At 42.8% G+C, this 22728-nt stretch overlaps 1 protein-coding gene across 11 annotated transcripts in view; it reads left to right on the top strand.

The window, feature by feature from the left end:
• The window catches only part of SLC4A11 (solute carrier family 4 member 11), a 134293-nt gene that overhangs the window by 96865 nt on the left and 14700 nt on the right, over positions 1–22728 (top strand). For all 11 annotated transcript variants that reach the window (XM_021394893.1, XM_021394894.1, XM_021394890.1 and 8 more), the window contains 8 exons: positions 4798–4882; positions 11718–11843; positions 12453–12566; positions 13377–13509; positions 13817–13890; positions 18190–18439; positions 19182–19288; positions 20438–20606. In XM_021394893.1, coding sequence (XP_021250568.1) covers positions 4798–4882; positions 11718–11843; positions 12453–12566; positions 13377–13509; positions 13817–13890; positions 18190–18439; positions 19182–19288; positions 20438–20606 — 1058 coding nt within the window. The remainder of the gene's footprint in view (positions 1–4797; positions 4883–11717; positions 11844–12452; positions 12567–13376; positions 13510–13816; positions 13891–18189; positions 18440–19181; positions 19289–20437; positions 20607–22728) is intronic.

The raw sequence follows: 22728 nt of genomic DNA, 5'->3' as shown, positions 1-22728 counted from the left end.
GCAAGGGTTTTCAGGAAAGGAGATGAAGTGCTTGTGGCGCTTGCATGCATCAGGCTTCCCTAGCGGTCTCTTGGATCTGAGGTTTCTATAAATGTTTCCAGTATGCATGTCTACCTTCCTCAGCTCCTGCTGTAGATCTCAAGAAAACACTTCAAAGATGTAGGTGCCGAGGGGATGCAGAATAGTAGAGGGTTGAAATGGTTACAGGATTTTGAATCCAGATGCTTAGTTGTGGATGGGATTAATGGATCACTGTGTGCTGTCAGTCCAAAGTACTTAATCCTTACAATCTGAAGTCTCTGAAGAAGCTGCTGCTTGTCTTTCCTGCAGCCAAAAGACTTCTTGGCTGTCCCAGCGCAGTAATTTCACTTAAAAGTTGCCTGTCAGTACTTGGCCTGACTTCCCACTGTTTGATCTGTAGCTCTGTAAAATGTTACTTGCTTTGTACTCCAAAGTTCGAGGGAAATGCTGTAACTCCACTTTCTTTTCTGGAATTTCCTGTGTATTGGTCACTGCTTCGCTTTTCCGTTCAGAAATTCATTCTTTAACCAAGCAGCATACCTGAAAAACAAACTATATCATCCCTAGCTTGCTGTTCCTGACCTTGAATTGCAAATAACCTTAAAGCTTTGGGGTATCTATAATGCACAGGCTGCTTAACGTTATAACTTTTTTTAATTGAAGTAGACTTAAGGGGTTTTGACCTGCACATCTGGAAACGAGCAACACACTTTTTCCTGCATAATCCCCTTGCTTATAGGTAGCACTTAACTTGGCTGGACCCCGCACCTGCCCTTAAGTTTGCAGGACGAGTCCTGAAATGTTCTCAAGCACCAGTCATTCAGAGTGGTGGTTTTAGGAGTAATTGCAGTAACTTACTGTAGGTAAAGTAAGCTTGACTCTTTGCATGTGGTCTTCCAAAGATGGTGCTGGTGGAGAATCTGAAGTGTCTGACTCTGTACCTGCAGGAGAAATTAAGTCTTCTATGAGCTGCCTATTTAAAATGTCTGTGGAGGCATTTCTGCTCCGGTTTGGTGAGCAGGAAGCTTAGATGCAATGCTTGTAGGTGTGGGTCCTGAGAAGCAGTGGTTTCTGCCTGCATCCATGTCCAGGCAGAGCTTCCACAGCTCTGAGCTGACACATAGAATGGTGACACTTGCTTCTTTAACACTTACTCTCGGCATTGATTGCTCTTGGTCTGACTTAATTCATTGTTTTTAGAGGTGTTTCAGCTCCCAAGGGATGCAGACTGGGCAATAGTAATCCTGCTTTCTCATATCTCTTGAAAGAAGCTGCCCTTGCCTGAAATGGGACTTTCCAGTATTGATTTTAGGAGATGGACTGAGGACCCCTTCCCATGTCCCTGGCAAGCAAAGCTTTGGCTGGAGAAGTGAAGTTTGAGTTGAGGTTGTAGCCTGAATTCATCCATTCTAAGGAAAACCTTATCCAAAAGCCCTCCCCTCCTGCCTGCCCTGTGTGATAGTTCTCCAGGGAGGAACCACTTGATATGAGAACAAGCTCATATGAGACCAAGGGTGTAATTTCAACCTGTGAACCATCCCTGACTGAAATAAATACCCTAATCTGGAGCATCTTGTAATAGCAAGCAAGCCCATGGAAGGGTGAAGTCTTGAGGACATAAAAAAAAAAAAAAAACTGCCTCCTGACTCCCTTTTTCCCTTGATCCTGCAGTGATGGTGGAGAAATGGGCCTGAGATGTTGCATAAGTGGGATTTTTGCAAGTGTTCAAATGATGGGGATGTGGATTTGCTGAGTGGGCTAGGCCGTATTTTGGAAGGACAGAGGATAGTCTATGTTCCTGGGCTGTCTGAAATAGTTTTACAGGCCCTCAGTATGTCAGAGGAGGGCTTGAGAAGGGGTTGGTGTTGTTGGAGCAGATACCTTCTGTTTGGCTTTTTAATTTATAGGACTGGCTTAGGGCTTCTGGGGCTGTTCCCTCTGGGGAAGAGGAGGCTGAGGGGCTCTCTTCAAATACCTGAAAGGTGATTGCAGTGAGAGCAGGGCTGGTCTCTTCTTACTGGTGACAGGTGACAGGACAAGGGGACATGGCCTCAAGTTGCACCAGGGGAGGTTTAGGTTGGATATGAGGAAAAACTTCTCTACAAAAAGGGTTGTTAAGCACTGGAACAGGCTCCCCAGGGAGGTGGTTGAGTCACCATCCCTGAATGCGTTTAAAAACCGTTTGGATGTGGTGCTTGAAGACATGATTTAGCGGTGGATTGTTAGAGCAGTATGGTTAGGCTGGGGTTGGACTTAATGATCTTGAAGGCCCTTTTCAACCTGAGCAATTCTGTGATTCTAAATAGGCTAACCCAAATGATGGTAGCTTATGAAGGAAGCTTGGAGGGGTTTGAAGAATGGAAGGTGGGAAGTTCATGATAAGCGGTGAGCTTGCTGTGAAGACAAAGCTCTGGGGGAAAAAAAAAGCCTTCCAGATAAGACCACCTGGGATCAGTATGTCATGCCAAAAAGATGACAGGGCCATGAGAGAGCTGCCACCATGCATGGGAGTGGAAGAGGTCCAGCCAAACTCTCCCTGCTGACAGGGGAAGAAGCAAGGAATGGCAATCCAAAAAAATTCCCAGCTCTTGAGGGTGTGAGGAAGCAACTCAAAAATAGGGAGAATGAAGTGCCAGCATTGTCCTTAAGATGTATTTTTTTTAAATCTTGGGAGGCTCAAACTCAGAAGAGTTGACTGTTAAGTTAGAGTAAGAGGAAGGCAAGGGGAGGGTAAGTTGTACAGGATAAACAGTGTTCCCCATATTTAGCCACGGATTTGATGTCAGTGGTCTATAGAAACAGCACTGAGGTTTAGCTTGACATCCCCACTCCAAGCCAAACTTGGCTGCAGGCAAGAAATAAATCCGTAAAGAGGGGTTCAAGGGTCTCAAGCATAACCTGCTGCCTCACCTCCTCTCAGATTTGCCTCAGTGTGCCTTGTGGGACTCTAAGATCAGTGCTCTGCTGTGTTCCCTGCTTCCTACAAGCAGGCAGCATGCATGAGTGTCCCCATCCTGCTCAGCCTCAGGCAAGCAGTGAGTGTGTGGCTTCTTCCCCCACAAAGGTGAGCTGCTCTGAGCATCTTTTCCCATAGTCACAGCAGCGAGACAAGTAAACATATTAGTCATTAAAGCCATTGTGATTCTCTGGCTGACTCGTGCCTTTAGGAATGTCTTTCTGGGGGGAGAAATTAAATTGCTTTTTAAGTGCATATGGCTTTCATGTCCAAATATGCCTGTTGATTTGAGCTCATAGTTTGTTGCTTGTTTTTTTTCCAGAAATAATTAAGATGCAGATATGTTATGCTGCTTGTTTTCCTTTCCTCCCAGTTCATTGTAGAGAGCTGAAACTCTCTACAGGTAATAAAGGTATATTGGTAAAATGCAACAGTACTGACTTATGTGAGACATAAGATGTGATAAGGGCTGATAAAGGAGTTGGAGCTTTGAGAGATCCCAAAAATCTGAAGTGTTTGATGTGCTATGGTGTATTCCCTTTCTAAGAGAGGTTTTCTTATTCTGTTTTATGATGTGACATGACTGAATTTCCAGGGACTGCAAGGCAGGCAAGAAAAAGCAAAGCAGTATGTCTGTTAAAAGAGCAGGGCAGAGTCAATCCTTTCCATAGCAGTAACTTCCATCCATTTCTACATAAAACAGCCAAACATGTAGAAAGATGACCTCCGTGCTGGCTTGAGATGGTCTGTTAGCACAAAATTGATCTGTGACTTTCTTCTCCCTTTACACTCCCTTAGCAGCAGTGATGCATCTTGCGTTTCTTGTTCTGCAGGAAACGTGCAATGTTTTCCATGAGGCAGGTGGGGTAATTAGCACTGTATTGAGGTGCATTTGATTTTTGGAGTAGTATGTGTACTCTGAGTTGAGGATAACAGGGAAAAACAATGTCTACACTGATGCTTTCTATGTGCTTTTCTTAAAGATGGAGTTGAGGACTGGGAGGCTGTAAGTCGATAGCAGCTGTCACGTATTTCTAAAAAGCTCCTTGTTACCTGTGTTACGTGTCAGTTCAAATAAACAAGTGTATTGCACCTTGCAGGCTCCCAAACCAGAAGTAAACAGAAATATGTCAGGTTTTTGGAACCATTTCACAGTGATCTTACTGTTTTTTAATAGACAAACTACGGCTTGATTATGTGAAGTTATTTCAGCCTGCTCCCATTGAGTTGGGGATGTAGATGGTTTAAGTTCCCTAACTCTTCCAATTTGAGGTGTTCACTTCTGTGGCCATGCCAAAGGAAAGAGCACTCTCTGCAGACCCCCCCTTACAGATGTTTCAAGTGGCTTTTGGGAAGAATTTCCTGGTGGGGATATATCAACAAGTTGACTGGAGCAGTGAGGAGGGCACCCTATCCTCATGCTTATCCCGTGGGTACCCAGGTGTTATCCCTATGCCCCAAGGTCTAATCCCTTAAATCCCTAAATCCCTTGTTGGCCAAGGGATGTCTTTGGCAGGTCACTTCTATGCTGTGCATCAGCTCCCTCCTCTACAAAGCAGGGATGTGGATGTGAATGGGAGGAGAAAGGGGGAAGGAAGGGAGGAAAACAGGGTGGTCTGGGGGATTTATCTCTCTTACAATGCTTTTCAAGATATAATTTGAAGAGTGAAGGGTCTATTTTTATGATCATTACAAAATCCAATTTGAATGCCCTATTCAAAATGACCAGTTTTGCTCCTATCAGTATTGAATAAGGAGGTTAATCTCTTTGACAATACATGAGCCTTTAAACTGACACAGCACTTCCTTCCTTTCTTTAGCTGCATGAGTTTCTCAATGTTGGCAAGGGGATTTTTGATGACATTGCACGAAGATTTCCAGTGTACGCTTTGGACTTCACTGACGGTATGTTGGCCAGTATTTATGGAAACACTGGCCCGATTATGAATTTCTGTGATATGATGTCCTGTTTACAGTGTGCATTGAATATGTTCTTTGATGTGTGTAATAGCTCTTTTATTTCTTATTTAAACGAGTGTTGATTAAAGCCTATGAATAGGCGGAGGCGCACATTATAGATGAGAAGCTTGCAGTATTCCCTTAATGAAGATGATAGCTGTATGTAGATGAGGATTTTAATTCTTATTAAGCTATGAGGCGATTAAATAGATTGATTATTGTTGTGTGCAAACACAGTTCAACTCATTGCAACCTAATTAGTCAGCAGCGGCCTAATAGACCCTTTCTGCTGTCCTTGCAAGCCAGCATCAACAGTAATTATGGTGATGCAGTGGGAGTAGAGAGTGTTAAACAAAACCAGAGCTGCAGTAACTTCAGCTCAGCGCCTCTTAAAAACAGGATATAGCTTGTCTTCTGTAGTCAGATCACAGGGGCAGTAATACGGTGTTTATACTGAGCCTCAGGTGTGGGGCTCTGTGTATTTCCCACAATAGCATTCTACCTGTGTGCTTTAACTTCCAGAGGTTCTTCTAAGCTACAAAAAGTCTTCAGAGCAAACCATGATTACAGAGCCTCAGCCTGACATCAAAGCATGTTCAGTTCCTTACAGCTTTTGGGGGAGTTGGTTAATACATTCAATAGTCTGGAATCAACCCTGAAAAGTTTGCATAAAAGAAAGATGTAGAGTATAGGCAAGGAGAAGCTGGGAGATCATCAAACACCTTTCTGCTGTTAAACTCTTTAGCCCAAGGCACAGTTGTCCCACTACACTCCCTGCATTGCCCTTGCAGGTGGCATAAGAAGGCAAGGTGTGTACGCAAGCATTTTGCAGTTGGTGGTACCCGTTCTGCTGGAAAGAATGAAATGGGATGAGCTGCTGGCTTAGTATCATGGTTGTGCTGGATACTCTCTACAGGAGCTTTGTAACTGCTGGAATGGAACTGTTTCCGTGAGGTCTAAGGTGAACAGAGGACAGCTCTATATGAAGTCAAGCTATAAAGCTACATTTTTATGGGGATCGAGGGCACGTTGAGGAGGAAGAGGGTTAAGAAATTATTTTCACAGTAGCAGCAAGGAACCTGATTAAAAACAAACATAATTTCTTGGGCAGTACATCACTAGCATCAGATCTGTTAGAGGACACGAGCTCCTAATTTGTACACCCCTGAAATGGTTTCAGGATGCTTTGTCTCTATGGCTGTTGCTTTGTAGGGCTGCCAGATTCCAACTGATCATTGTAAGGGGAAGGGAACTGAACAGGGATCTTGCAGCACAGAGAAGCATCCTTTGAGGAAGGCTGAGTAGCAGTGGCTACTTGCTCTACTTATGGCTGTCTGTATCCTGTATATGCAGCAGCTTCACAGGCAGAAGTGTGTAGTATGGTAGTCATGTAGCCAACACGGGCTGACAGCAGGTCTGGGAATCCATTCTGGAGTCCATGAGGTTCCTCTTCATGCATCCAAAGTAACCATTGTGTGCTGCTTCTCAGCCTTGGCACTGCGAACTATAGCCAAGTTGGCAAGCTTTCTGCACACCAATGTATGTAATAGATCCAGCTTGCTCTAAGCAAGGTGCAGGGGTTGACTGTCTTGGGAGAACCGTTCCTTTGGCTGCATCTGATGAAATACTGTCACGGTGAGAATGCAGCATTGGAAATATTGCAGAGAATTGTTTTGGTATAAAATGTATGCATATGATAAATGACTGTGTGCTGTTATACAGCTCTTGGAGAGTAAAGATGCAGAAGTGAGCTGAGTGGAATTTGAGAACTACTGCAGCTCAAATGTGAAGTTCACCTTAGAAGCAGTCATGCTCTCTTTCATGTGTGATACAGGGAAAGGAGGAGGATTTCTAAAAACCTGGATGTATTAGCATGTGTTACTTCTTCCCAGAAACTGGAAATTAAGATAAATTATTTAAGGATCTATGTGGAATGAAAACCAGATGGAGTAGAAAGTATCTGCCATAAACCACCAAGACCGAAGGTGATCAAGAATGTGAAATTCCTGGACCATCTCAAAGCAGCAGTGCACCAAAACATTAGGGATTTGAACTATCCAAATATCTGCACTCCAGACAATCACACGTGCATCATCAAAGAACTCTGAATAGCAAAGATGCCTCTTCGCTGAATGGTTGGAATCTAAATCCTTAATCTGAGAAGCATCCTGGGATTTTGGTTGAGATAAACTGATTAAGAGCAGGATGATAAATAAGGCTTTTGTAGGGCCAGCAAGTATTTTGTCAGTTGGACTTTTTTGTGTGATTGATCTTATTCACATGCTGCAGGAAGCTGGCCTTGAAGTTATCCTTAGCCATCGTGATGTGGGAGAGGGCAGAAAGGAGTCACCTTTTTTAGTTTCCCCCAGATTAGGAATTAGTCAAGCTTAAATCTGCTTTGGATTGTAGAAGTCTTCGACTACTGAATGTGAAAAGATCAAGGAGCTTTCTGAAGGTTTGCTCCAGAACTGATGGTATGAGTGGCTTGTAGTAAATAGATTTTAGAAGGATCATCTGAAGATGAAAAAATGGGATTATGCTGAACCTAAAGAAAATGTGTAATTTCCCCTTAAAGATAGGGATAAGACAATTTAGTGTGTAGTTTCTTCTTAATGACTGCATTGTTTGAGGCTCTGCTTTCTTTTTAGAAGTAAAATTTGTTCAGAACTTCCCCCGGGTCTGGTCTTGTCAACAGTTTCAAAGCACTGGTGTTACTGATTATTTATTACTCTAAAATTCAATTGAAGCTTCAGGAGCTTCTTGAAACTTCTGGATTTTGAGCCTGGTTTGAATGAAAGAAGGGGACTGTGCCTGGACTCAGCTACAAGTTTCTTGCCACCCATTAAAGACCCTACCCTTATTCCTCGGTTTATATTTCCTGGTACAACATGGATGAATAAAAACTGTGCATAGAGTGTTTGAGGGAACCTGGGGCGTCTGAAGTTATGATGAGCTTCAGTGCTGGGTTCTGTTGTATCCCTTCACCTCTCAGGGAAGGAGGGTGAACAGAAGAGATAAGGGTGAGGTTTATTGTGATCCCTGTTTGCCCCCTAGCTGTGGTGGGTGAAGAGTTGGCTGGAGCTGTTGACTTCTCTTCTCCCTGTCCTTGGTCCTGCAGGGGGTCCCTAACCAGCTCCTGTGAGCTCCTCTGCCAGCAGCATCCTCAGGAGTTGATGGCATTTGACCATATTATTTGTTCATTCAAGGTTCCCTAGTCTGAGTATATGCTTGGCTTCTCTGCCCTAAGATCAGCTGGATCTCCTTTTCCAGTTCTCGGACTTGCTTGTTGTAATGTGATTTACTCTTTGTAGGACTTAGGGAAGATTCATCTTCTGCATATCCTTAAGAAGTTCAGTGGAGTCCAGCAGCTGCTAACAGAAGTGAAAACACAGCTTGAGGGCTTTAGCGGAAGTTGATAATGTTTTTCATTTTTGTGGCTTAAAATATGGAAGCCTATAGATAGCGTTAACATCAGCTTCTTACCATTGAAAGGTGTTTTTTTTGTCAAGGTTATAATAGACACATCCTTGCTGCTGTGATGCAAATTGGTTTAATTAAACTTGCTTTGCATTAGATATTTCGGAGAATTGGGAAGGAATTTCAGTAGGCAGACGCTTCATAGAATGTCCATCTCAAGTTTGATTCAGTAAATGTGCAATTAGTAGACGTAAGGAGCTTCAATCCTGGCCCCTGAGTCTGTTGGTCTTTAAATCACTGTTGCAGAACACCAAGCAATGTGAGGCCAACTACGTAGTATTCTCTGAAACTCTAACCTTGTCATTTTAAAAAGAAAAAGACACTTCCGAAATTCAAGCAAGTAAAATAGAAAGAACTGTCATGCTGATGAACATAATCGCTTCCCCTTTCAGTGTGTAGATGTACCTTAATTTCAAGGGATTGCTTCTGTAATAGATAATTACTCAAATTCCACAGCTGAACTAAGTTGATTTTCGGCTACAAATTGACACGGTGCAGTTGGAGTGACACATTTTTCAATGGCTTTATGAGCCTGCTGCAGATGAAATGCTATCGTAATGCAGCCTGCCTTTTTAGAGATGAAGTAATGACAGTCTCCAGGTTGCTAATGAACCCTGAAAATATTTAGCCAGATGTTGATTTCTAAAAGGTAAAAGGTAAATTGTGACTAATGCTGGAATTTAGTGCTTGTCTCAGTGCAGCCTGTACAAGGAGGAGGTACTTGCTCATGATTTTCTCTGCAAGTAGAGAGCGATCAATAATAGTTGTGAAAGGGTATGTTAAATTTGATGTAGTTATCTCCATTATGAAATGAATTTTGCTGCCACCAGAAGGGTTTCTTTGCTCTTTGGATCTCTTGTGGCTGAAAATGGACTAAAAGCTTGCTCCTGCTGGGAATCCTGGACTCAGCCATAATGCAGCATAAGGATCTCTGTGATCAGCAAAGACTCCTGCTCTAACGCTTGCTTGCAAAGCAAGGCTGAAGCCAAAAGCCATGCACAAGCTTTAGTGATGCCCTTCAAGGCTTCTTCCTTCCTTCCACCTGCTTAGACCATGGTTTAATTAACTGAGTTTTTAGAAAGCACCTCACCGCTTACAAACCTTTCTCTGATAAGAAAATTAGCCTTTGCTTTCATTTGTTGCTTCTCAGGTCCTGGTTGCCTGTCCTTTTATGAATGCAAAGCTTTCAAGCGCTGCTGCTTCTGATCTTTCACGTTGGAAAGATTCCTTTGTCCAGAAAACCTGTGTTCTGGAGCCACAAAGTTCTCAGAGCAAGGAGTGACAATCTCTACTTGTAAAACTCATGCCTGGTCTCTTCTTTGCCCTGCAGAACCTATCATCTTTTCTAAAGGTCTCAGGCATTTGGGAGTATGAGGTAGGAGCCTGTAGCTGTTTAACTTGATCACATGAGAACACTTCATCTTGAAAAAGGACATTTCAGGCCCTATGATTGCCAAGAGTGGTCAGGAATGTGGTCTGTGGTTTCTGAATCTTCACAACAAACTGAAAAGAATCTGCCCTGAAACAGCTGGTCCCATGACTCTTGGAAGGTCAGGCTTATATTAGCATGCTTGAGATGTCTCCTGTCAAGTTTCAGCACTCCCTGTTTTCTTATTACTTTTTTTAAGGATGCTGAGCATCAATCCTATTCATGTCTACTGGTCAGGTCTGCAAACAGAAACCTTCACAAGGTGTCCTTTACTCATATGGCTGCTTGATCATTACACGCCATCTCTTTTTTTGGCTTTTGCATCCTCCTTCTGTCTTTATCTCTGCACTGCAAGCGGTGCACAAAACAGATGTTAGATAAGATCCGACTGTCACTGAGTGATTGCTTTTTCACTCCTGTGATTGTCAGTCTGTTGTGGCAGCGCCCAGATTTTCTGTGTGACACCAACAGCCTCAGATGCAAAGCAATGTTCTCAGATTCAACTCCTATGCTAGCAGCTTCCTTTGGCAAGAGCCTGATGCTAGCAGAGGGTTAGATGGGCATTTGGGAGCTTAGGGGCTGGTGGGTGGAGCTCCCTACTCAGGTGGCTTCCATGAAAGGGAAAATGGGCAACTCCAAACCTGCTGAGGTGTCTCAGCAGAGCCATTATCTTTTCACATAGAGGGTGGTCACGCACTGGAACAGGCTGCCCAAGGAGGCTGTGGATGCCCCATCCCTGGAGGCATTCAAGGCCAGGCTGGACGTGGCTCTGGGCAGCCTGGTCTAGTGGTTGGCGACCCTGCACACAGCAGGGGGGTTGAAACTTAATGATCTTTGAGGTCCTTTTCAACCCAGGCCATTCTATGATTCTATGATAATCAAGGATGGTGGCAGAGACAGACTGAAGGCTGCTCCAAGAGCGTGTTGGCTTATTTTATTTTGGGAGAGATTTTTTTTCTGCCATAACCATTCTGAGGCTGCTCAATGAAAAAAAACACTTGTGCTCTTCTTGAGCAATATCAGCTGTTTTTATCTCGTATCCTTTCTCTTATGGGGGTGAGATGAGCTCACTGGGGATGGACATCAGTCTGAAAACAGGAAAGGGAAGGGAAGCTACTTCAGAGGCCCTTAAATTCATGTTATGACACTTTAATTCTCTTTCTGGCTGCTTTTGTTATGGCCCGGTGTGTTTTTTCCGATGGAGATGAGAAGGGGGTGAGTGGCTGCAGAAGAAACCATTCTTTCAGAAGGGCTTTTTTTAAAGCAAAACTTTTAATGTACGCATTCCTGACCTCTTGTGCTATTTGTTTTGATAAGTCTGCTAGCGCTAATTGGCTCAGAAAAAGCACGTTATTGATTCAAGCCTTATAGTCTCAGATTTCCACCTAGGGAAAAATGAAGCGCTTCATGTTTTCCTGCCCTGAGCGTTGTGAGTTGCAAAGGAAGTGATGATCGTGAAGCTTGTTAGGGGCATAGCACAGAATACCTATAAAGCTGGTATTAAAAAGGTGGGAGGTGGGGATTTATGAACCTCAAGGTTCTGGCTTCTGCTCTGATCCTTTTCCAAGCTTCTTGAACTGGCAGAACTGAACAAGCAGCTCCCAGGATTTCCTGTTTTGGTGATGCCAGAAGCGCTAGCTGAAGCAGCCTGTGTGGTGGTGGTATTGGTGCTTCTTGTTCTGGTACTAGGTGCACAGGAATGTAGTTGTGCAAAAGCGAGTGCCAAAGACTGACTATATTTTTAGACTGAAGTGGACTAAATTTATCCTGGTGTGTTTCTCTATTAAAAGATTTAATGACACTTATGCCTCTTTTGAACAAGGTTTCGATGGTTTCCACGTGTGCAACACTAACAATTTCTTGGGTTTACACTAGGTATAATTGGAAACAACAAGGCTATAGGAAAATACATCACAACCATGATTTTTCTCTATTTTGCCTGCCTCCTTCCATCTATTGCATTTGGGTCCCTCAATGATGAAAACACCCGAGGAGCTATTGGTAAGTTTATCATCTTTTGCCTCTTCTTAGGATCCCATGTGTTCAAGCTGGGTAGCTCTAGTCACTCAATTTGTATAGGTTTTTGTTTGCTGAATGAAGCACCACTGAGTGATCTTAAGTTCATGGTTTTTCTGAGCAGTCAAGGGAAATTGACTACTTTGGGTAGTATCATCAGGCCTGAACAGCTAGAAATATACTCGTGTGTTATTAGATAGTACTCACCTTGTAACTATGAAGTTACCTGGACATTTTCCCCAGACAACCTCCTGGGTTTTAATCTGAACTTGATTAGCAGTGTTCAAAATGCTGGTGCAGTGGAGGATGCTTTGCTCTGTCTCAGTTGCCTCCCTGAGGAAATTCATAAGATTTAGTTCCAATTTTGTCCCAGAGGTCTTCTGGATGAAACGTGTTAACATCCTAAATTACACGGTGAGACTTGATGATCTTTGTAGGTCTTACACTTAAAAGGGTCACCTCATTCTCACATTGTATCACCTCTATATGTTCTGAGTATTGCTCTTAATCATTAGTGAGTGTCTGCTCTGTGAATACAACGTTCCTTGGTTAGAAGAAAAAATGTTTATTTCCTTCCTTCCCAATTACTCATAGATGTGCAGAAGACAATCGTTGGCCAGTGTATTGGAGGGCTGCTTTATGCACTCTTTTCGGGGCAACCTCTAGTCGTACTCCTAACTACAGCTCCTTTAGCACTCTACATTAATGGTAAGCCTGTTACGCGTGTACATCGGGGGCTGATGTGATTGAGATTAGTGAAAAGTGACTCTGTGTGAGAATTCTGCAACCCTATTAGAGTTCTAGTTGCGTTTCTTTTTTTCTTAAGCCAATTTTAAAGGGCTCCTTTTGGTGCTGGGAGAAGGGACTTGATTCATGTTTAAAGAGACTTTGTTTTAATGGAATCAGCTGGGGAAAAAAAGAGAAAGTATTTCTGCTTCAAGGAAGAAATCTTTCTATCAGTCTATTTTCTCACGGAGCTGTATTTCACCACATTGAGGATAAGAGCCAGCAATGAGGGACCTTTATCAGTCTGATAACGGTGAGATAAGTAGCTTTCCAGTTACAGATGGGAGATGATATTACTGAGCCAGAGATGTACAGGAGCAAACTCAATCAGTATCTCTTGAAACAACTGAATGCACTCCAATTAAGTTGGAGAGATTTAGTCTGCAGTGCAGTGACAGAGTAAACATGGTACAAAAACATGCATGAGATCCTTTTCTCAACAGCACCTGAACTGTCGTAAAGAACAGATTCTAAGGGGGATTTTGTGGCCTTAATATGTACAAAAGGATGAACTGAATAGTGTGGGAGAATGTTTTCCAAGTATTTTTTTGCCTTACTTCTAGTGCATAAAGGGGAAGAAAGTGGTCCAATGTTCATATAGTGAGTGTAAGAACAGATTTAATGGTGTCTGCTATAGGTGTGGTTGGGCAAAGTCTTAAAAATCAGTTCTTTTGCCATCAAGCGAATGAGAATCTCAGCCTAATCTGATGTGTGAATGCTTCAATTCTGCAGTCATTCGAGGAATCTGCGATGACTATAACTTGGATTTCAGTGCTTTCTATGCTTGGATTGGACTGTGGAACAGCTTTTTCCTTGTGATATACTCCCTCTTTAATTTCAGTCTTCTGATGAAGCTCTTTAAAAGGTAGCTATTTTCAAGAAGTTGTATTTTGATCATATTATTCAGCAAATGGGAAAATTACACATTCTACAAGCTCCTTAATTACAAACTTGCTGCAAAATGTATTTTGTGAGATGAAGCTAGTATCATTTTGGCTTATTGTTCCAGCTTGAAAGAAGCTTTTAAAGATTCACTGGGTTTTCTTTCCTGAGTTGGAGTCTAACTAAAATTTATGTTTTGATGTGAATGCATGAATATGCTGATTTCTTTTGAATGGAGCTGAATGCACACTCTGCTAATAGCTATATTAATTCATGTAATTTTTCCACAGGTCAACAGAAGAAATAATTGCACTTTTTATATCAATCACTTTTGTGCTTGATGCCTTCAAAGGCATTATTAAAGGTAAGTCTTGCAACACCATTCTTCAGTCCGGATCTCTGCTTTGCTTTGTTGCCACAGGGGGAAATAAGAGGCTGCAAATATGCATGACATTTCCTTGATCCGTGTTCATTCTGGGTCTTCACGAAAAAAATCAAAGTGCTTGAGACATAAGCAGCTCTGTGTCAGCAGTTTACTTGGATATGCAAAATTTCTATTAGCTCTCATTTCAGATAGCTGAGCTAGGATTAGGTAGAGAAACTGTACTAATGTTTCTGTGAGAGTCTTCCCACGATACCAGTCCTTTTTGAATGGCCCTGGCAAAAAGAAGTCTTATTTAAATGCAGACTTTTCTCCTCACCACACTGTTGAATGTGTTAAATGGGAGGCAAAAGATATGTTGGGATTGTCCATTCTTATGAGCTGAGATCCCCTTCTCCCTTAGTGGTAACCTAGTGAGCTCAGTGCCTTCTATCATGCTCCCAAAGCTATTCATCTCTTTCCAGCCACCACCTCCCCATTTACAAGTTAACTTGTGTACCCACATGAGCAGCCTTCACATTTCTCTGGCACTCTCAAGTAAAAGTCATCTACAGAAGTGTCATGTTGGATGGCAGCTTTTCTGTTCATTCCAACAAGGAGCTAGCTAAGTCCACGTTCCTCTTATGATCAATTGTTCAATCACCCAAAGTTTGATATCCTTCAGGATGTGTTTAACCCCACTGAACATGTAGCATGTTCTCCAGCTTCTGGGGTTTGGCTCTTTGTGGTATCTTGTTTGCAAGGAGAACACCCTCAAAGAGGAGGCTTGACACTGCAAAGCACTTTGAAGCAAGGCAATTCCTGGCTTTATTGAGAATGCTTACTTTGCCTCCTTGGGTATATGCTTTGTGCAGTCAGAGGGCTTTTTCTCTGCAGAACTCCTGCATCTGTCAAATATTGTGCAAAGACAAAGCTTGGTGAAAGAGGGAGCTGCTCTGGGATAGTTTGCCTTCTTGCTTAATGTGCAGCTGTGTGTGTTGAAGTGTGTTCTGTCAGTGCCCTGTTCTGAAGGCACGGAGCATTCTCCCCGTGCCACTAGGATGTTCTTCAACACTATTCAATTGCTCTGTAAAAACAAACAAAAAAAAAACAGTAAATGTTCACAATGGTTCTGTAGTGTGGAGCTGATTCTGCCTAGCAAGGGCATGGGGTGCAGGTTAAAGGTGTGGAAAGCATCCATTTATCTCTGCTGCTAGACTTTCAGGAATGTGTGAGTAGTAGTTCAATCAGTGTATTGCAGCGGGGACAGCAGAGGAGGCTGGATGTTAATGTGATTAGTGAATTAGTCTAATTAGTCTAATTTTCCTTTGAACATGGAAAAGGCTGTTTATAGGAACAATAGTAATAAAATCAAGCCAGCCACTCGGCTTGTTTACAAGCTCCTGTTGGCTTGAGCTGCCTCTGGGACTACTGAATGCATCAGCAGATGGGACCCTATGTCCAGCCAGGTTCCCCAGGTGCAGAAGGGCAGTGATGCTGGCAGGCAAAGCCTTGATCCTAAACCCTCTCGCTGCTCATATCTAAACAGATGACACCAGTATAGCCACGTGCTTGTTTTTCCTCTTCCGCTCTGATCTTATAGCAGGAGATGATACTTGCTGCTGTTATCACCCCTTTACTCCCAAAATATGGATTGAGCAGTTAAGTAAAAGGAGAAAGCTGGTCCTGGTAACAGCTATCAGCAACATTAAGGCTTCCTTAAGGCTCTTAAAGGACATGTTCCTTTTTCTCATTCTGCTCATAGCCTTGTTTTACGCAAGGTACTAAATGCATGGAGGAAAGAGGCGGGGGAGGGCTGCAATCCTGCATAGAGGAGTTGGGCCAGGTGCACCAGCCATCCCCACTGACACTGTTTTCAACGTGTGGCCCAGCCACCAAAGCTGTATTTGTTTGATCTTGACATCTGCACTCTGCAGGAAACGATGACCAACTGGCCGAAGCAAACAACACAAGTTAATGTTGTTGGAAGGAACTTGAGCGTGCGCTGGGCTTGAGGATGGCTCTGTTTCAATTGGAGCACCACCTGCTTTGCTCTGAATGGAGCAGCAAGACCCACATAGCTCTCAGAAAAACAACCAAAAATGCCCAAATCTGCAGCAATTTAGTATTTTATAGTAAGTTGTGCAGGGAAAAGCCCTCAATCCACTACTGTCTTGGCACATCCTCAGTGCACTAAATAAAATACAAGAGCAAATAAGCCAGAAAGCTTTTCCCTTATATCTAGGGTTAACTGGAACAGCCTTACCTCATTGTGAGGTGGGTGCAAATTGAATTGCAGCCCAAGAGGCAGTGCACATAGATGCGGTCCACCCTAAATCTATTACAATATGTGGGAAATGCAACGTGGTGTGGGGAACAGAGACAATCTCCAAGACTCAAAACATATTTATATAAATAACCGGAATTTTAATTGTGTGAATTCAAATCTAAAAAATCTAAATAGAGGCATGTCAGTGTATTCCGCGTAGCACATGCAGTTCTGCAACTGTTGGTTTACCATAGCCTCAGTAACTTTGAGGATTGGCTGAGACAGTGAGCAGGCTTTCAGCCCTGGCCAGCTGCTAAAGCCCAGGGAATACCCCCGCGATCCTTTTTGTGATGACAAAAGTGTCCTTTGATATTCAGAGCTGGAAACAGCAAATGCTCCAACAACCCGTTCCGTTGCGGGTTGTGGCAGTGCTCTGTGCCTCAGTTTACCTATTTGCAAAGCAGATCTGGGTGTCCTGACTGGGCTGGACACAGCTGGGAGGACAGGGAGGAAATGACAGCAGAGCCTCTTTCTCAGCATGCAATGCAGAAGTACATGGTGTGAAGGGAGGTTCTGATGGGTTTGCTCCTTACTGGGGGAGGCTCTTGTGACTGAAAGTGCAATATTCTCCTCATTTCTGGCTCATGCTGAGAACAGCGTGAAAAAAACGAGAGATGCTTGGGGAATTTCATGGGGTGGAGAGGGTGCTGGGTACAGAATGCTATGAAGGGCATTCTGGAGTGAGTTTGCTGTATTTTTATCTAAAGGAGATGCTCTTGCCTTAAACTTCTGAGTTTCCCTTGTGAAGCCTGAAGGAATATTTTGCCTAAAGCAAAGAAAGGTGGAGGAGCTGCTAAGCTCTGACATGGTGGTTTCCATCCTCCCATATCTCCCTGTTGGTGTTGGGGGGAGAGCAGGAGCTGTCTACTGGCTTCCAGTCACACAACGTAGAACCATTAAGGTTGGAAAAGACCTCTAAGAACACAAAGACCAACCCATCCCACCATGCCCACTGACCATGTCCCTCAGTGCCACAACATCTCCTCAGTTCTTGAGCACCTCCAGAGATGGTGACCCCACCACTCCCTGGGCAGCCTGTGCCAGTGCCTGACCACTCTTTTGGAGGAGAAATGTTTCTTAAAATCCAACCTGAACCTCCCCTGGCACAACTTGAAGCCATTGCCTCTTAGCCTTGCTTCTCCCAGGACACAAAGGCCAACTCCTGTCTCTGTTTTCACTTTTTCCTTGTGACACCTCCAGGCTTTTACTCCAAAAAAAGAGGTGAAATCATCCCAATACCACATTTGTATGCTTGGAGCCAGACAATGCCATACAAATGGGAACACGACTAAATACTCAAGAGCAAGAGTACATTTACAACTGTTAATTACTTGTATAAATGACTCCTAACTGAGCTAATCTAATACATTTATGGACAGTTCCAGAGGCATTACTATTTCACTTGTACAGGTTTACTTCAGATGCTCTATAACTCTATTTCAATTTGCAGTGTGAATTTAAATGTTGTGCCAGGTTTTGCATATTGTCAACACTTATCTTTTAATCTGGAGCAGCCCTGGAGGAAAAGTAATTACTGTGCATTGTGCAGTCCTCTTAAGGGTCTAAGTAGTCTGTCTGCTCTTAATTTTTTCAGAGATTTTGATGTAATTTTTTAGCAGCCTGCTGAAATTTGATGTCTGTTTATGCTTAAGAGCAGTGATTCCAATGAGAGGAACAAAACCACATAAATAATTAGCACTATAAGTTCTTACAATTCATATCTGTTGCTTTAGATGAGTGTGATTTTCTACTTGGTAAAAGAAGTGAAAAGAAAAATCTGTCAGGTGCTGCCTTTGTAAGAGAAGCATCTCTCCTGATTTGTTTTCTCTGGCTTGAGGGGTAGAGCTATAAACCTGGTGAAGCATAATGTTAGTAATACTGCATGATCAAGCAAGAAAAAAAAAACACATTATTTTACTTGCTCTGATTGTCACAAACCTATCCTAATGCTTGCCTGTTGGTTGTTTGTACAGTTTTTAAGAAATATTACTACCATGGGCGCACAGGAGACAGTTACTTGGAAAAAGCACGAACTGATGCTATTCCAAGCCTCGGCATCAATACCACCTTCTTGATGAATTCATCAGTGAGCAGATCCATGTCCCTAGAGAATCAAACAGGCACGCATGATGTGCATTATGGACGTGAAACTGCCGTCCTTAGTCTCATGTTGATGTTGGGTACCCTTTGGCTTGGTCATACGCTCTATCAGTTTAAGAAAAGGTGAGTTACTTTAGTCTTAGAGCTCAGACTACTGATTATTTCATATTACCTATGAGGAATCACTAATGGTTTAGGTCCAAAATTTTGTAACCCAGTGAAATCAGGTGGAACTCTCCCGTTAGTGGTGGTGGAAGCCAAAACCAGATACGACCTTGGCTGGCCACCTGGAAAACGTTAGAGCAGGACAAAATGTTCTGTCACTGACTGATGCCCTTCCGTATTTGATTTGGCATCACAGGTGAATTTTTGGAAAGCTTTGGATGAGTCGCATTGAATATTTGGAACTTGTAACTCTCACCAAATAAGCATTGACCATTCTTGGGGGTAAAGTCCCTGGTGGTGTAGGAAAGCCTACTGGGAAGGTACCTTTGTGCTCTTGGTTGGAAGTCAAATGCCCACTTCTGCTGTGGGTTTTAATACTATTGCTATGAGAACTCTTTGATATGCCCAAGCAAGTAATTAAAACTACTGTGGAAATTAGATGCCAATTGGTGCTGGAGGACCAGCTTGTGTCTTCTTTTCTTGTTTCTTTCTGGGTTTTGCTTATGCATTCATCAACCTCCAAAGACGATAGATTCCATAGGATTTAGGCTGAATTAAAGACTATTTCTTCACTCCAGACATCTCTATAGAATGGCAAGATTGGACTGACTTTTGATTTGTTAATGTTAACGCTGTCTGGATTGGGAAACTGTCCCTGCAGTGTGGTGTTGATGGAAGTTTTCTGTCTTTTAAATTACAGCCCATATTTGCATGCAAGAGTCCGTGAAATTCTGTCTGACTGTGCCTTACCAATTTCAGTCTTGACTTTTTCTGTTGTGGGTTCCTATATCTTCAAGGAAATTGAAAGTAAGTTGTGTTTTTATTCTTCGGAGTACTAGGGGAAGCATGTAGTCTACAATAAAAGAAGTTAAATCTGCCGAAGTTTGGCTATGAGTGAATAAAAACTAATCATCTGTGTTCTCCCATGTATTACAAAAGCTGTGTGTACTGCCTCCCACTCCAGGAGTTCTGATTTCATCAGTATCAGATATAAGTAATTTGAAACCATAATCAGGCAGGACTGAGTAAAGATTTCTCTAGATGAGTTATTTCAGCCTGTCTTTTCATTTAATTGTAATTTAAGTGTGTATCTCTTACAATAAAGAGAATCAACAATTTCTGGCAAAGAACAAAGGGCAGAGTAATTAGCAGGCAGGAAGGGTTTGTTGCCAGTTGTGCAGACGTAGAGTTGATGATCCCAGTCTGTCCTCTTTGTCTCCACTTTACGTTTTCCTAATTTAGGTGAAATGGTGCAGAGCATCTGGGCAGTTTTAAGTTACATGAGGAAATCTAAAAATGATACACCATTCATTGGCCACATAGATCAGCTTTTCCACATCAGGAAGTGATAATGGGGACAGGAATTGCATTGTCCTGTGGTGACGTGAGTGGGTGATGTGAGGAAATGTATGGAAACACATAAGAGATGTTTTTTTTCTGTGATGACCATTCCATTCAGTTGGATTGCAGAATGATGTGTGGCCATATGTAATTTACTCCTACTGATAGATTTCTTCCCCTGGCAGAAAGCAGGGGCACGGCTTGTTGCATGTGGGGAGGTTTTATGTAAAATACCCCTGTCAGTTGATGAACTGAGCGGGAGGAGTCTACAGCTAGTTAAAAGAAAGAATTTCTAATCTAAAAAATGCTTTATGTCTGTGGAAAATGAGTTTCCCTTTTTTTTATTTTGTTTAAAATACGTAATGCCTCACTAGAACTAGCCATAACCCAATGAGTCAGGATGGTAGCCAAGCTCTAAGGGGATGGGGGAAAACTGAACTAAAGCAGCCAGATGGACCTGTCTCATACGGCCTTCTGGCTCCCACGTGTCAGAGCATCACAACTCATTTTCTGTGTTGGTTCCCTGTAGTTCATGATGTGGGTAGAACTATTTGAGTCCTTGTAGACGGTTTGGCAAGCAGGCACACCCTAACTTCATTCCTCTCCTCTTTGCAGTGTCCAAATTTAACTACAACCCATCTGAGAGCTTGTTTGTGCTGGCTCCTGTCCAGTCCCTCTCCATTGGGTCAGTGATGAGTGCTATGGGGCTGGGGTTCCTCCTCTCAATGCTCTTCTTTATAGAGCAGAACATTGTGGCGTCGCTCACAAATGCTCCAGAGAACAGGTAATGCTTTCATCTTTCTGCTCTCCCTGTGTAGAGGGGTGTTCTCAAGCCCCTTCCTAACCTACTGACCTGTAACAATAGGATCTCAACCAGTGCTACAACAACAAAAGGAAATCCTTGCATTATGTTCTCCACCTTGCTCCTCGAGTAAATCCATCTGTCTTCTGATAGCTTTATCCAAATCCAGCCTGAATATTGGAATATTCAGGACGCGTTCTTTCAGAATTTCTCATCACCATCCCCCAAAACCTGATACTGTAGAAGTGAATCAAAAAAAAAAAATGCAAAGCATTGGTGAGCTCATTTTCTCAGCCTGCTTCTTCTTTGCCCCGTGTGAATGTTTTGTAGGTATTTGGTATGGTTTGTTCATGGATGTATATCCAGATATGGTTTAGGGAGCACCTGATCCATGTGGACATGTACACTGCTATCTCAGAATACATGCACTTCTGTAAATGATGAGTCAGTGATCTGCACAAATATAGCATCATACGCTGCAGCTGGAAATTAGAGAAGTGCTTGAAGCTATTAATTTCTATTTGAGAATGGGGAAGTGAAGTAAAATTGTAACTGATGTAGTTTCACTTCTATCTGGTAGACCCGATTAGTGTGTGAAGTTATAGGATTATGAAAATATTTCATTTGTTTTTCTGCCAACCACAGTCAGGTATCGAAAGATGAACATGTCTGATGTCTTTTGCAGAAACTACTGTGTCTCAGGGTTTTTCACTAGTGTGATGCGTGGGAGGGTTCTCCTTGTATAACACAAATTAGCTTTCTCCGTGTTGCAGCTAGAGTGACACAACTGGAGGAGAAAAGACAAGCTCAAATTCAGTTATACTAATTTGGTTTTCTTTGACTGCATGATTATTCCTGTTATCTTGAATAAGTCATCCCCCGTTCAGGTAAAGCATTACATAAATTTGTAATGTAAGTGGGACGTCTTTCTCCTAGTATGGGTTGTTGTTTCCATTAGGGTGCCCTTAAGGAAGGTAAAACATTTTGTATTTCTTCGTAGCATTTTTCCTGATGCTGTGTACAAAGCTGAGCTCGTGCTGGTCAGGTATCAGGGCAGGGGTTTGTAAAGGATGAAAATAGAACCTGACAGCTTGTTTTGTGGTGTCATCACAGAATAAAAATTCCATTGCCTATCGCAGCCGAACAGAGAACATGGTTTTTAGTGTCCTACCCAATGTAGCAATTTCTTCCTGTAGAATAAACAGGGAAAATATGATATGTACCTGAAAGTACACTGAGCTTTGCTAAAGAATAACTGAAGCAAGCACATGGGACAGTCCAAGAGATAATGGTTTGGCTGGATATTGTGAGAATAGCCCAGGATAAGACACCTAAAGCTATCATATGTGTTGAGCTAGACAGAAGCTCAGAAGCATGTGTATACAACACAGTCAATGCTGAGAGACTGAGACAAGTATTAAAATAATGCTGGTACTGAACATATGGCCTTTGTACACAGAAAACCCTTTGAAAGCAGCAGACAGGACATGCAAGCGATAACCCTGGGGGAGCTGGGTGATGCCTTTGCTCTGAGAAGTCATCACATGGGCAAGGGCTGTGCTTTCAAAGTGTAAGCCAACACAGGAAGAGCGTACAAACCTCTTGAATCCCACCCTTCCTGCCAGCACCTTCCAGCTTGAGGCAAAGCAGTGTAGACATCCATCTGACCTAGTCACCCTGTAGCCTCCTCCCTCAATGGAGGTGAGCACTTTCAATGAGACATGTCTTCGTTCCAAAACTGAGCTCCACCCAAGATTTCTGCTGCTCAGATAATGACATCTGCTGCTGTTTTCACATAGCTATAAGGCACAATCTTCTTACTGTGCTGGATGGCTTGATAGCTCCAGTTACTATCCTAGAGCATCTCATATGGCTCCAAGTCTCTGCTTAGGTACACAACTAATGTGCATCAAGACACCTGAATGATATTTGAGCACACTTTGTAGTTGATGGTGCCTGGAGAGTGTTTCAACTGATCCTTTAATGTGTCAAACTGGGCTCAAGTGCTATCTTGCTCTGATGCCCAGGGACAGAACAACGACTGATAGACCTTTAACTGAGGTATCACAGTTTGGGGGCTGAATTTCCCCACCCAGCCTTTATC

This window comes from Numida meleagris, chromosome 4 (assembly GCF_002078875.1).
Source record: "Numida meleagris isolate 19003 breed g44 Domestic line chromosome 4, NumMel1.0, whole genome shotgun sequence".
Lineage (NCBI taxonomy): Eukaryota > Metazoa > Chordata > Aves > Galliformes > Numididae > Numida > Numida meleagris.
The sequence above is the reverse complement of the archived record's forward strand: the minus strand, read 5'-3'. Positions and strand labels throughout refer to the sequence as shown.